Here is a 15,197-nt window from a genome sequence, read left to right on the forward strand (position 1 = left end):
CATATCTACTTTATTTTCCTATAAATATTGGATCAACAAGTTTCCCATGGGAAATAGAAGAACCGACAGAGGGAAAAAAATTTTATAAATATGAACACAAGCCACATACATTTAATGCTAGTAGGAAAAATCCATGAGACCAGATCTTAGCTGCTGACATTCATGCAGGCTAACTGCATCTCAGCAGTGCTCCTCCTCTTCCCCTGCAGAGGGAAGGTCCTCGGCAGTGACCCCTGATTAATGGTTTGAGTTTGAGGAAGATGATATTTCACAGAGTAATTTCTGACTCCATTCGCTGTGTGCTGTTTCTATGAAACCTGAAAGGTTGTAGGGCACACAGTATACTCAGCTGCCTGGAGGGCATCTGGTTTTCTGCATTCAAAGGTACAACCACCACCAAATAGATCCCTTTTATCTTGTCTTTTTAGGGCCTCACCTGCAACATATGGAGGTTCCCAGGCTAGGAGTGGAATCAGAGCTGCAGGCCTCCACCACAGCCACAGCAACCCCGGGTCCAAGGCACATCTGCGACCTACTGTGCAACTTGTGACAGCATTGGATCTTCAACCCACGGAGCGAGGCCAGGGGCCGAAGCCCCCTTCTCATGAATACTAGTTGGGTTCAAGCCACAATGGGAAGTCCAGATAGATCCCTTCTTATCTGAAAATGAAACGGAGAATTGCCATCATGGTGGAGCAGACATGAATCCGACTAGGAACCATGAGGTTCCGGGTTCCATCCCTGGCCTTGCTCAGTGGATCAGGGATCCAGCAGTGCTGTGAGCTGTGGTGTAGGTCACAGACATGGCTTGGATCCTGTGCTTCTGTGCCTATGGGGTCGGCCGGCAGCTGTGGCTCCGATTTGACCTCTAGCCTGGGAACCTCCATGTGCCACGGGTGCGGCCCTAAAAACGAACAAACAAAGAGCAAAAAGAAAATGAAATGGAATAATAGAGGGTCCCGGGCCCCCACGGCATCAGCACATTCAGGAAATGTCTCCAGGTGCTCACAGGCTCTTGGACAGTCTGATGAGGACACATGCCCTCGGAGATAAGCCTAACGAGGAAGGGAGTTATCCCCGCGTCCTTGCTATTTATTATAAAAGCTTCTGGGGGAAGAGCACCCCTCATCCATCTGAACTGCCAGTGCACAGCAGAGCAGTCACATCTGCGCAGAGCAGGTCAGGTCTGGAGGTGCCCTCCCTACGAGGGCAGGGCCTCTATGGGATCCAGGAAGTGAGGCTGGTGGTGAGCCCGGCCCAGGAGCCCCTCCACTGCCCTTTCACCACATTCTCATTTCTGAAGGTTCTCGCTCTTCCTGGGCTCATGCAGACATTAATTCCATACAAGTCCACACAACATGGGTTTTTTCCAGTTCGGTATGACATTCGAGTCATGCTAAGTTTTCTATGAGACTCTTTGAGGCACAGAGTCCCAGGACCCTATTCTGCCAACACTCTTGTTCTGGTGGCTTCTTCTCCTTCTCGCCTCACTGGCCACCCAACACCAGCCCTGGAGGAAAAGGTATGCCCCGGGACAAGGCAAGACAAAATTATGATCTTTATTGTTCAGAGAATTTTTTTCCACAAACCTCAAAATAGCCCCTCAACAGCTTAGGGGAATCATGTTCAGTATTTAATTTTCTTTTTTCTTTTTGTCTTTTTGCCTCTTCCAGGGCCGCTCCTGCAGCACATGGAGGTTCCCAGGCTAGGGGTCTAATCAGAGCTGTAGCCACTGGCCTACACCACAGCCACAGCCATGCGGGATCCGGGGCGCGTCTGCCACCTACACCACAGCTCACAGCAACGCCGGATCCTTAACCCACTGAGCGAGGCCAGGGATCGAACTGGCAACCTCATGGTTCCTAGTCGGATTCGTTAACCGTTGAGCCACGATGGGAACTCCTAATTTTCTTAATTAGAGGCAGACCTAATGGTTCCCAATAGAAGAACTGTAAGCATTCACTCTCTTCTTTTTGCCAGACCAGAATCCACGTTCTTACCACATGGGGGGAAAATTTTGAATTCAAAGGAAAGCTTGTCAAATAAAAAGCAGGAAAGGAGAATTTCTACGCAAGGTCAAAACCAGGGCTGATTGTAGGCCGTCTTAGGACGGAAGCAGAGGTTGGGGTTAAAAGGGATTCTTATGGCACCTGCCCCATGAGAGGGGAGGAAACCTAAAAATGCTTTTCCCTCATCCCTTCCAGACAAGCAGCATTCTAATCGATGACAGAGAGCAGGGAAGGAAACGTGATGGAGAGGAGACAAAGGTTTTGAGGAGGCGCCCGTTTCCCACCCCCACCCTCTCCCCCATGACGGCTCTGGGCTTCAAAGCTAGGCCTGCTGTTAAAATGATGTCTTCCTCTTATTCCCTGGGGTGGGAATTGGTGAGTGTTTTCCTCGTGTGCAATATGCAGCCGCCCTGCCTTTACACCCACACAGTCATCTAAGACTAAACTCTTTTTTTTTTTTTGCCATTTCTTGGGCCGCTGCTGCAGCATGTGGAGGTTCCCAGGCTAGGGGTTGAATTGGAGCTGTAGCCGCCGGCCTACGCCACAGCCACAGCAATGCCAGATCTGAGCCGCATCTGCGACCTACAGCACAGCTCACAGCAACACTGGATCCTTCACCCACTGAGCGAGGGCAGGGATCAAAGCTGCAACCTCATGGTTCCTAGTTGGATTCATTAACCACTGCGTCACGACGGGAACTCCAGTCAAAGACTAAACTCTTAAAGGCATCACGAATCAGTATCATTATCACTTTTGAAGCTGAAATAAAGAACTTCTTGTACGAATCAGAAAAGTCATTACTTAAATTGATGGAGGACTCTAGTCTGACTCTGACTCTGGCTAGATACCCTAGTTATTTTTCATTTTAAATCCTTTTAAGTCATTTCATTTCCTGCTCAGTTACGCTATTCAGTTGCACCCCCAAAGTGACGTCGTGGAAAGGAGACTCTTACAAGATGAGTCTCTTGCTGTACTTCCGGACACTCTGGGAAACGGGTTTTAAATACGAACATTTTCTCCATTTGGAAATAATTCTCAGAGTTCCCATCATGGCTCAATGGTTTTAACAAACCTGACCAGTATCCGTGAGGAGGCGGGTTTGATCCCTGGCCTCGCCTGGTGGGTTAAGGAAACGGCATTGCTGTGGCTGTGGTGCAGGCTGGCACCTACAGCTCTGATTCGACCCCTAGCCTGGGGACGTCCACATGCCGTGGGTGCGGCCAAATGAGTAAATAAATAAATAATTCTCTCCCTCCGGCACCTGACAATTCAGCACTAGAGCTTTGTACAGAGAGAAAAACTCGAGATAACCATGTGATCTGCAGCTGAGACGGGTCTGGTCAGGAGTCCCTGGTGAGGAGGTTAGTCTCCAAAGGACACTGCCTTTCATTTAGTCCAGAAGTGTGTCCAGCTTCGGCTATGAGCACAAAAATGAAGCCGGGGGTTTCCTCTCATACTCCATCTCCCCGCTATCAAGGAGAAGGTGTGCACAAAAGATCAGCTTAAATCCCAGTAATGATTTTCCAGTGCATAAGTCACAAGCGTTCTAGTCTGCCTATCCCCAGCCTTTCTGGAGCTAGAAATTCGCAAAGGGCACAGTTTCTGATGACTTTATATCATCATGTGGGAGAAAATGAAAACCCCAAGAAGGAACGAGAAAGAGAAATCATATACTGAGGATGCTGAAAAGAATCGATGGTTAAATATAAAACATTATTTTCCTTGGAGGAGGTCTGAATGGTGAGCAGCTAAGGGAAGCAGAGAGGAATGTGGAGCTGCTTCTGCACGTCACCTGCTTTCGGTTTTCTTGGGTCCTGTCTGTCCACACATCTCACGACAAGTTCTGACAGGACATCAGATTTCATTCTGTGAAGTTAGAACAGCTCACGCGTATTGTAGAATGACAGTGGTGGCGAAGGCCAGGCAGCAGTTGGAATGTTAGCCGTGATGGCAGTTAGACGAGATGGCAGACGTTACAGCGGGTGGGTACCAGTCCTAAAGACAGACCTGAGGCGACGTTACAGCGGGTGGGTGCCAGTCCTAAAGACAGACCTGAGGCAACGTTACAGCGGGTGGGTGCCAGTCCTAAAGACAGACCTGAGGCGACGTTACAGCGGGTGGGTGCCAGTCCTAAAGACAGACCTGAACGGGGTCCCTTCTGCATCACATATATGATATGGGTTCCTGCAAACAACCTCCTTTTTTCTCTGTACTTCATAAGAAGGTTATGAACATTGAATGAATTCACGCAAAAAAATTTAGAACCAAACCTGGTTTTAGGAACCCAATATACTCATTGACATTACAATAACAACATATATGATTATGAAAAGTGATCCCTAACATAGATAAATTTTCCCCTCTAAAGTTTTTTTGAATCACTCAATTGCCTCTAACATTTATCTTTCTATGAATGCTATTGATGTTTGCCGAATGTATTGTTACTCATTTGTTCTGTGCTCTCGGTTTTGAATCTCCGTTCCTGATCAGCTACCTTTTCCCCAGCAAATCTATCCTAATCTCTATGATGATATGATGATGACGACAATTAGGATGACGACATTGACAAGGATGATGCTGACACCATAGATGACAGTCTACGACTGCAGTAAACACCAGATTATAAAGCCCAACCTGGAAGTCACATTGTGATGCGGTGAGACATGCGGGCGATAGCTCTGCGGATCTCCTTTGTCTTGGCGCTGTAGATGAGAGGGTTGAGCACAGGAGGCACAAAGAGGTAGACATTAGACAGAAGGATGTGCACGTAGCGTGGGGCGTGCTTCCCGAAGCGGTGCACCACGGACACCCCGATCATGGGAACGTAAAATGCAAGGACAGCCAAGATGTGTGACACACACGTGTTGAGGGCTCTGAGGCGTTCCTCACGAGAAGCAATGGCCATGACCGAGCGCAGAATGAGCACGTAGGAGAGGACGATACATAACAGGTCCATGCCAAAGGTGGACACAAGAACAAAGAGTCCGTAGATGCTGTTAATAGCGATATCAGCACAGGCCAGCTTCATCATGTCCGGGTGGAGGCAGTAGGAGTGAGAAAGAACATTGGATCTACAGATAGGCAGCCTCTTGAAGAGGAAGGGAAGAGGAACGAGGGTGATGAAGCTCCGAGCTGTCACTGCTAAACCCAGCCCAGCAATGACCTCACTGGTGAGCACAGCGGCATAGCGCAAGGGATCACAGATGGCCACGTAGCGGTCGAAGCTCATGGCCAGCAGAATGCCTGACTCCATCATGGAGAAGGAATGAATGAGGAACATCTGGATGAGGCAGGCATCAAAGTCGATGGTGCGGGCATTGAGGCAGAAGGTTCTGAGCACAGTGGGCAGTGTGGCCAGGGCCATGGCCACGTCGCTGCCGGACAGCATGGACAGGAAGACGTACATGGGTTCGTGCAGGCTGGGCTCCACTCGCACAGCTTGCAGGATCACCGCGTTTCCCCCTAGAGCCACAGCGTACATCACACACAGGGGTCCTGCGAGCCAGATCTGAGAGCTCTCCAGACCAGGGATCCCGGTCAGGAGGAAGAAGGCAGGGTGGGTGACATTGAACAGCCCCATGGCAGGGGGAAGGCAGAGTAGTCTTCAGAGTCAGGTTTCTGAGGGTTACACTTCCTGGGGAAGAAGGAACCAGGGAGCAAAAGACAGGGTGGATCGTTTAAACTGGTGCATTCATGAAGTCAGCGGTTTGGGAGAAAACAGAAAAATTTCTTTTCATATTTTTGATCAATCTATGAATCAGACTAATATTTCCCACTGTTTTATGGAAGAAAGAAAACATTTTTCAAATCTTAAGACTATTACTCAGTTATAAAGAAATTGTTCAAGCAATATTATCTACAATTTTACTTGCTTTAAAAGCATCACTGAATTTGTTTTTCTAGAAGGACACTGGGAGTTTGCATAGAAATAGGTGAACTGGAATTTAGAGAGAGTTATTGTAAAAGTAGATTGGGATTTTGAAAGTAAATGTATTAACTACAATTCATAGTTAGTCATTATAAAAGGACACTGACAGCTTGAGGCATCAAAAACTATCGGAAGTTTTTAATTTTTCTTTGAAAATGTCGTTTAATTCCTAGGGGTCACTGATTAATGAAAACATTTCCTTGAGCTGGTTTGAATTAGAATGTGTGTTTTCCAGTGAGAAGAAGGGGCAGTGGGATCTGGAGGAAACTGCCTGTGGATATCAGCCTTTCCTGGGCAGAGGTGCTCCGAAAAAAGCAATGAGAAACCGCTTATTTGTTCATAGGCACAAAGCTGTTCCTATTTTTGGAAAAATTAGGAATCCTCCCCTAAATATGCTGTAAGTACACGAACATTCAGCTAGTTCAAAGATCATCATTTTAAATTTTTTAATTGAATTCTGGTTGATATAGGACTGTGGGTTGGGTTTTTTTTTTTTTTTGTCTTTTTAGGGATGCACCCGTGGCATATGGAGGTTCCCACTCTAGGGGCTGAATCAGCCTATGCCACAGCAACAAGAGATCCAAACTGCATCTACACAACAGCTCATGGCAAGGCCAGATACTTTAACCCACTGAGCAGGGCCAGGGATCAAACCTGCCTCCTCATGGATACTAGTCAGATTTGTTTCCACTGAGCCACAACGGGAAATCCAGGGCCATAGTTTTTAATCTATGTGTTAATTATAAAAATGTAAGAATGCTTATTTAGTTATGGATCATCTAAGGTTTATGTCTAAGTGATTTCTTCTGCTTTCTAAGCTCCAGGGTGATTTTACGTACTATTTCTCAGAATTCATTAGATGAGAACAACTCAGACCATGTGCCCTGGCTCAGCTGTTAACCCAGCAGCTTCGAGTCTTGAAATTGCTAGTGAGCACTTTGCTCCTGGATTTCGGAAATTTCTTCTGCCCCAGGTCCTGCTTTTCTTCCTGAACTTGCAACAATATTAATGAATCACAGAAACACTGATACCAAGGAAAGGGTCTGGAAAGGGGGCAATCTAGAGAAGTACAGTGAATTACCGCAATTGTGGCTGTGCCGCAGCAAGAACCCCAGGTCTAGCACCTGCTCCGCTCACTCACCTAAGGAGCTGCTATCTGATAACCTCCACCCAGGCTCTCCCTCTGCCCCTAGCCCTCCTCCTTTCCCAGTTTAACCCATGCTCGGGACCCGCTTCAGCACAGTCAGCTAGCTCACCCCTCCTGGGTGTCAGAACTCACCAGAAGACAGGCAGCTGAGAGACACCCACAGAGCAACACATCCTTCTCGCGCTCTGCGAATGTGCACGCGCGCCTGCCTCTTTTATGTCTCCCTCTAAGCCCCAGGAGGGGCAGCAGCGATGCTGACGTGGTGGATGCAGGTTCATCAGGAAGGTTGTGGTCTCTGGAGGACGTTCCTGACTCCTGAGAATAAAGCACACGCTCTTTGAGCTGAGAAAGAACTCAGCCAAGTGCCAGAGCAATTCTCTACTCCGTGCAGCCCAGCTTCTGGGGACCTTGTGCAGGCACATAAAAGAGGAGCTCATGGCTTTCTTAAAATCCTAGAATTATGTGACATGTTGACCTAGTCCAACAATTAAAGTATAATCAGAGAGTAACAATTTTACTTTTCTCACCCTTTTAAATGTATTGAGAAGGCTAGTTCTTTCTTTACCCCTTTGTAGAATCATACATTCTTCTGGTTAGGATCTAAGGCAGCGTTACACCAGCTCTCTCCAGCATGCAGCTCATCCAGGAAATAGTCAGCCGTCCTGTAGAGCAACCAATGCTCTCCTGCAAAACAGCAACAGTCTCCTATTCAATCCTGCTTTCAGCACAGCAGGGTAACTTTTGATGCTCCGTTTAGATTTCCAGGCATAAGTAAGGGACCCGTCGGCTAAGTCTCTTTTCCAAAATCTCAGAGGACGTATGTGACCTGAGCAGAATCCTTACGGTCCGTCTCTTTTTCACTCGAGGTAAAGTGGGGTGTATTCTGTACCCCTTTCCTTTGGGTGTGCAGTATGGGGTGGGGGGAAGACAGCTCTTTCCAATGCTTCTCTTCAGAAATCTTTATTTAAATCCTCTAATTCCTAACTTTTTTAGACCTTTTGTTAGGGCAGAGTTTCTGGACCACAGTGCTGTTAACATTTTTTGCTGGATAATTCTTTGTTGTCATGAGATGTCTTATTCATTGTAAGATAATCAGCATCACCACTGGTCTTAACCTAATTGACCAGACATGGTGCAATGTCCTCCGAGGGACAAAAGCACCCCTTGTTGAGAGCTACTGAATTCAGAGACAGAGTTTACAAGTCAGCTGAGTGGTTCTAGGGCAACAAACTCAAAAGCCCCCCATGGTTGTTCACTAAAAAGATAATATTCAGCATCTTCACGTATTAGCTGTGTTGAGCAGCATCCATTCAAAAAACCTGTGCCATATACAAAACATCTCAAGCATTTTGCAGACTAGAATGTCTCCTCTGAGAAGGTCATTTTCGGAGCTGCGATTGTGCAGATTGAGACGTGTCCATTCTGTTATCAACCGTCCTCTCTGCAAGGACTTCTGATGCTAAATATGGACACCACCCTTCCCCCCCCATGAACTTTCTTTACTCAAAGCCTTGGAACATTTATCCCTGACTTAGTGAACCTCTTGTAGATTCTCAAACAATGACGCCACTGCGTGTCTTTGTTCTCCTGTGCTTTCGTCAACATCATTTCCTCTGGTGGAAATTCTGCCACCTAAAAGTTTTCCTGGTGAACCCTACAGCTATCAGATGCATTCCGAGCTTTATCTGCTGATTATTTTTCTAATCAGCTTTATCTGCTGATTATTTCTCTAATCTCCCGAGCTTTTTCGGGACACCCTGGGTCCTCAGCATTTCTCCATCGCTGAGTTGAACACCGATGCTAGTGAAACCTTAAGTAAATTATGCCTTTGTGTCTAACTCATTACATTACCCTCAAGACCCAGTTCAGTGTCGGGAGCTTTTTGGATCCTTAGAAAAAAATTAATGAATAAAATTATGTCCATAATCACCGAAAGCATGTCTTTTAATTTTTATTAAGGTATGGTTGACTTACAATGTTGTAACGATTTCTGCCATGCAGCAAAGTGACCCAGTCTCTCTCTCTCTCACACACAGGCACACACACACATTCCTTTTCTTATCTTATCTTCCATCATGGTCCATCCCAAGAGACTGGATATGGTTCTCTGTGCCATACATCAGGACCTCATTGCTTATCCATTCTCAAGGTCATAGTTTGCATCTACCAACCCCAAACTCCAAGTCCATCCCACTTCCTCCTGCCTCCCCCTTGGTAACCACAAGTCTGTTCTCTATGTCTGTGAGTCTGTTATAGAGGCCACGTCCTATCAAGAGTCTGATGTGGCTTCGTGTGATGGAGGCACTAAGCAATTAACTTTAGAATGGAGTGAGCCCATAATTACAGAAGAGGTAAAGATTTTCCCGTAAATTAGCAGTTATAACATGTAGCCTAAGGTGGTGTCAGCTATATTCATTGCTATTCCCTGGTTTTCAAAGTTTCTCTAAAAAGAAGTTGAAAAAAATTTCTGAGTTGAGGAAATAATATATTTTCGGAATATTAAGGGGTAATTGGCCTCTTTTCACCGAGAGTTTGAAACAACTTCTGGCACCAGAGGATTCCTCCCAGGTATTTCCTACCTCTTTACTCTGCCTGGAACATTATAGGTACTGCCAGTGAATTTACTCACAATTTCCTCAGGTGATCATGACAAACTTCACATGCGGGCTATAAGAAAGGAAGGAGTCTGGTTCGTCTCGCCTCCCCGGAGTATACATGGGATGCTTGATTTATTTGTTGAGTAAGAAAATTAAGGAATAAATAAATTAGCCAGATACCATTTTTAAGTATCTACGCTTATGCCTGACTAAACCTTTCAGACTCTGGGATACGAATCCTGTATTCATATTTGTTATCAATTGATATGCAGCAAATTGCCCCCAAACTCAGCAGCTTAATCCTTGTTATCCCATTAAATTGTGAACTTTGTATCTTATTCATTAAGGACCAATGATCTATAGGCATGGCTTGGTCAGACGGTTCCAGCTGATTCTCTCATGAGGTTGCAGGCACCCTGCTGGCTAGGGCTGCAGTTCCTGAAGACTCAATCAGGTCTGGAGGATCTACTCCCACACTCACGTGGCTGTTGGCAGGAGGCTTCAGTACCTGGCCGTGTTCCCCTCTCCAATGGACTGTTCATGACATACCTCCCTCAGAGTGAATGATCTGGGAGATAGATGGTACAGTGTCACACGGCCCTTTTTAAAAAGTCTAGTCTTTGCCTTACACGTGGGCACTTACTCCTTAGAAGTGTCCCTAAGTCCACCATACATGCAGGATATTGCATAGGAGCATGCATACCTGTATGCCCGGATACCTGTATAGCTGTATACCTGGATACCTGTATAGCTGTATACCTGTGTGCCTGTATAGCTGTAGCTGGGGATCTTTGGGATCAGAAGAAAATGAAATGTTAAAGCATGTGTAGCTGATTATAAGAATAATTTCTAGGATTTTAAACAAAGTATTTATCACCTTAAAGCAGAGAAGAAAAGAGCAAAAGTTGTATGGTTTAAGTGGTTATAAATTTGTCATTTATACAGATATATACAAATATTTATAAAGTGTAAAAACTACTATCACGTTCCTATTATTTTTCTCTTTTTGCTTCTCATCCTCCTTCTCCTCTTTCTCTTCATTCTCCTTTTGATTATACCCCCTTTTCTTCTAGCTATTTCTCTCATTTCTTCTTATTTTCTCGTCTTGCCTTCTCCGCTCCCGCCTCGCGTCTTTCTCCCGCCTTTGCTCCATGTTCTCGTCCACTTACCCTCTTTATCTCCTCCCACAGCCGTGGCAGAAGTGGCTCCTTCCGCTTGGCATCACCCAACCCATGCTTTAGCCCATGCTCGTCCTTATCCCCTTCTTCACACTGCAGAAAACCAGGCAAAACCAAACAAAATAAACAAAAGAAAACAAAACTCTGACTCTATATTGCTCAAGTCCGTGAAATCCTTCTCTGTTTATGTACCTGAGGGTTAGGTTCTTGTCCTGCTACAGAAGGAATTCATTTGGAAACAAGACGGTAATTGAGAACGAAAAAGTAAGATTTATTTAAGTGACAAACACACCTCTTAAAGAGAGGCTGGGGAAGGCTGGCAGCTGCCCTGTGTTTTTCTGGCACACTGGTTATGAGGGACATCCGATTGCACAGGAGAGATATTCACTGGGAAGGTGGGGCTTGGGGGTCTTATTCCCTAATTTTCATTACAACTCCACCTTCCCAAAGGGAGGAGGGATTTTTGACCTCATTTAGCTTTAAGGGAAGTGTCATAGTGTGGGGGCATGATGGGTACTTCTTATCTGCATGTCTAATTTTATTATAATTAGGGCATAAAGAACAATAGGTTACATTCAGATAGTGGAGATGCACAGCCTTTTCCACCTTTCTTTGCCTCCAAGGGCACGTATCTCCCCAAAATGTGTGGTTTCCTATCAGTCTGGAGGTTCTGGTTTTCCTTCCTTTGCCCATGGACCCCTGATGCACGGTTTCCTGCTATCTAGCCCCGTATCCCCTTCTCTGCTCGTATCTAATTATCTGCCTGGTGTAACATTTATTCAATCAATATATACGGAGCTTTTTCTAAATGCCAAGGCACTATATAAAGTATGACAATACATTCTTATTTTTAATTTTATTCTCTTCATCACTCTTTTGATGCTCTAAAATTATCTTACCACTTGTTTATTGTTTGTCATCTCTGCTATACTACAAACACCATCTCTGCTATACTACAAACACCATCTCTGCTATACTACAAATACCATCTGAATGGGCCTTTCCTATTTGGTTCACAGTTGTGTCTGTTATTTAATCCTGTAGGACACCCGGCAGGTGCTCAACCAGCATCTGCTGAATAAGTGAACTTTTGATCCCTACTCCCTGGCCTGGGAACTTCTGTATGCCATGGGTGTGGCCAAATAAAATAAAATAAGGTAAAAGTCTATCTATAATCTATGTTCTATTCTACCATCAATGTAAGATGTCGCTTGTGTATGTGCAAGACATGTGATTGGTGACTAGAGCCTTGGGCAGGGGTATGAGAATATTTGGGTTTATCTGTTAGTATGTGTGTGGATCTGAAAGAGGCACTGCGAATGTTAGTAAACGAATAGCTGACCGTGCCCAAAGGTGTATGGGGGGGTGTCTCAGGATGTCTAGGTATGTGTCTTTGTAAGCATACACGGGTTTGCAGTCCTTGGCCAAGAAGTATTGACACAGTCACAGTCATGAGTGATAGCATGAGCAATGATGGCGCGAAGAAGGGGATTCTTCTGGGAGCAATTCTCCTGCGGCCAGCTCATGACTCTTTGATACCAGCCTCCCCATTATTTCCACGCTCCCTCCTCCAGCCACTAACAAACAAGCCTAGGGATTTTATAAATGTATGCGTCCTAGAAGACAGAGCTGGCGCCACTCTGCCTGTGGGACCCACAGACCCGCACCCAGCTACAGGGAAAAGAGACATCTGCCACCCAGTGAGTGCCACCTCCTTCAGATTGCGCGTGGGGCTCCTTATCCAGAACTTGTCCCAAACCTCAACACTCTGACTGCTGCTCCAGGCAGATTCTGGCCCTCTTACTTCTCCTCCAAACATGAGACAAATCTTTTCCCTTCCAAAGCCTGTGATCACAGACCCTGATGGCCGAGTTCCATCTGCATCAACATCCTAATACCAACCACTCGTGTTTGATTCATCTGATCTAGATCTTGTCTCGAGAGTATCCGTAATTTTTCCCTCTGCAAAGTGAATTATTTTCTCCAAGCCCAACTACTGGGTGTGCAGCTGGAGAAAAAAATCACAGAAGCGACTGAACTGAAGTCATTCAAGTGTGGTCATCAGTCTTAGCTGGAGTTTCAGTACTGAGTGTGCCAGGGGACATAACTGATGGAGATGTTATTGGGAGTCTGCAGTGTTGATGCTCTCATGGCTGTGTGTGTGTGTGTGTGTGCGCGTGCACACACTTAAACCTATGTATTCCAGTGGGTGGAAACATGGAGCATATGTGAAACATATCAGACCACTGAGTAAGTACTAGCCTTCTTAAATTCTGTGGCTGTGCTAGCGTTGTGTGTGATGAAGGGCGTGTGCAATAGTTTCTGTGTGATGTGACAGTGCCTACGAACACCTGGGTGTGTAAGTGTGTACAGGAGTGTAAAATGTACATCTGCTATCTTTGGGTGACCATGTGTGTTCAAGCTATGCTCACACTGTACAAAAGAAGTGTATTGCTTGCGTTTGTCTCTGTCTTCTTGATGCTTATTTCTAGATTAGTCACATTTAGCGAGGCCTTCAATGATGCCCCTTGGGCCAGAAGAAAGAAAAAATTGTTGTTGAGTGTTCTCCTTAGGTTAGAAATTTTCAGTTTCTTTCCATACTAAGGAAAGTCTGAAACACTGATGAAATAGGCTCATCTGGATTGCCAAAATTTGCACACCAGCCATTAAGGACAGTGGGTAAACCTGTCTTGTGAAGAGTCCAGAGTGTCTGTCGGTGCTCTCAAGGGTCTTTCCATTTTTTTAAGACCTAGAAGTGATCTTAGAGTGATGGTGATTAAAAAAAAAAAAAGTAGATACAAGACAGGAAGAATTTCTGGAGACATCGACTTTAAACCTGGGTCATGAGCAAGAGACACATTTATAGGGAAGTAAGGAAAATAAATTTACTTATTAAAGGGTTCCTTTGAATTCTCAGTTGGAAGGGAGAGAAACGAAAGGAGTAGAATTCCTTCTCAGAGCCCACACACTTTCAGGATTATTACTGACGTCAATGCATACCCAGCCTCTAGTCCCCATCTGCGCTCACTGAACATACTAGGAGGGCTAGGAAGACGATGGAAAGCGTAGAAGGCAAAGGAGCATGAGAGTCATTACGCCAAAGTGTCAGAAGAGAGCTTTAGTCTCTTTTGAATTTTAAATAGAGATTTCTCAGCTTTATTGAGCTATCATGGCGAGTGACATAGGTTAATTTTAACTTGGACACTGTGGCGATTTGGCAGGCATGCGTACTGCAAAATGATCACCATGGTAAGGTTACTTAGCACATCCACTGCCTTACATATTTACCCTTTTTTTGCACGTGATAGTAACACTTAGAATCCACCTTCTCGACACCTTCCAGGAATACATTTTACAGCACTGTCAATTCTAGTCCCCATGCTGTAATTAGAGCTCCAGAACGCATGCCTCTTGTAGCTGAAAGCTCGTGCCCACTGACCAACATCTCCCCAGTCTTCCCCCAGCTCTGCCTCAGCCCCTGGAAACCACCCTTCTACTCTCTACAGGGTGGAGCTGTAATTTTGAGATATCCAGTACCATAGGTTACAGGGGTATTTTGGATAAAGGCTGTAAATAAGTCCTTTATGGTAAGGTTTCTCAGTTTGCACTTTTCTGACTATTGCTTACTTTTCCTGGAGTGAGGCTGATGGTGCTTCAGGACAAAGACAAAGAAAGAGGAGTCAGTAAAGAAGGCAGAGGAGAAGGCACCATGGTAGGAAGAAAATTAGAGATAAAGGATGCCTCTGCAGTAAGAAGGCAGTTCTAAAAAGCTGAGTTACCAACCATGTTAACTCTGGTAGGAAAGTCAAATAGATCGGGAAGGAGAATATTTTCATTAGATTTAGTGACAAAGATCACTGACGATCACACAGAGATCAGTTTCAGATGGGAGGGTGCCGAGGGAAGCACAATACAGGTAACTGAGAAGTGATGGAAGGTGAGGTCAGTAAGATAGACTCCCTGAATTTGGGGGATCTCAGAATGGACTGGAAAAAGAGATGCCCAAACAAGCGCCCCATCTTTGGCATCCAGAGACGATGTTTCGAGAAGTTGGACTATGAACTGGAAAAGAGTAAGAAAGGGCAGCTAGAGAGAGAAGGTTATGTTTTTATGAAGGGATGGATTTGTATATGCTTATTGCCTGATGGGAAAGAGACAGAATGTGAGAGGCTGAAGATACAATACAAAGGACTGATGGAAGAGGTCTCTGAGCAAGAAGGCAAGAAATAGAATCCCAAAGGCCGAGGGCCTGGACTTGGAGAAGAAGAGAATCCCTTTCTCAGGAACCAGGGGCTAGGTGTGAATAAGTTTAACGTTTTCGTAATGGTCAATATTCCC

General features: G+C 45.4%; 1 protein-coding gene across 1 annotated transcript; it reads right to left on the reverse strand.

The window, feature by feature from the left end:
- On the reverse strand, window positions 3,264–6,104 carry LOC100511274 (olfactory receptor 51I2). The gene has a single exon (XM_021102670.1). It carries the CDS (start codon window positions 5,587–5,589, stop codon window positions 4,651–4,653), a length of 939 nt encoding a protein of 312 aa, XP_020958329.1. The 5' UTR covers window positions 5,590–6,104; the 3' UTR covers window positions 3,264–4,650.

The sequence above is a fragment of the Sus scrofa genome, chromosome 9, assembly GCF_000003025.6.
Source record: "Sus scrofa isolate TJ Tabasco breed Duroc chromosome 9, Sscrofa11.1, whole genome shotgun sequence".
Classification (NCBI taxonomy): Eukaryota; Metazoa; Chordata; class Mammalia; order Artiodactyla; family Suidae; genus Sus; species Sus scrofa.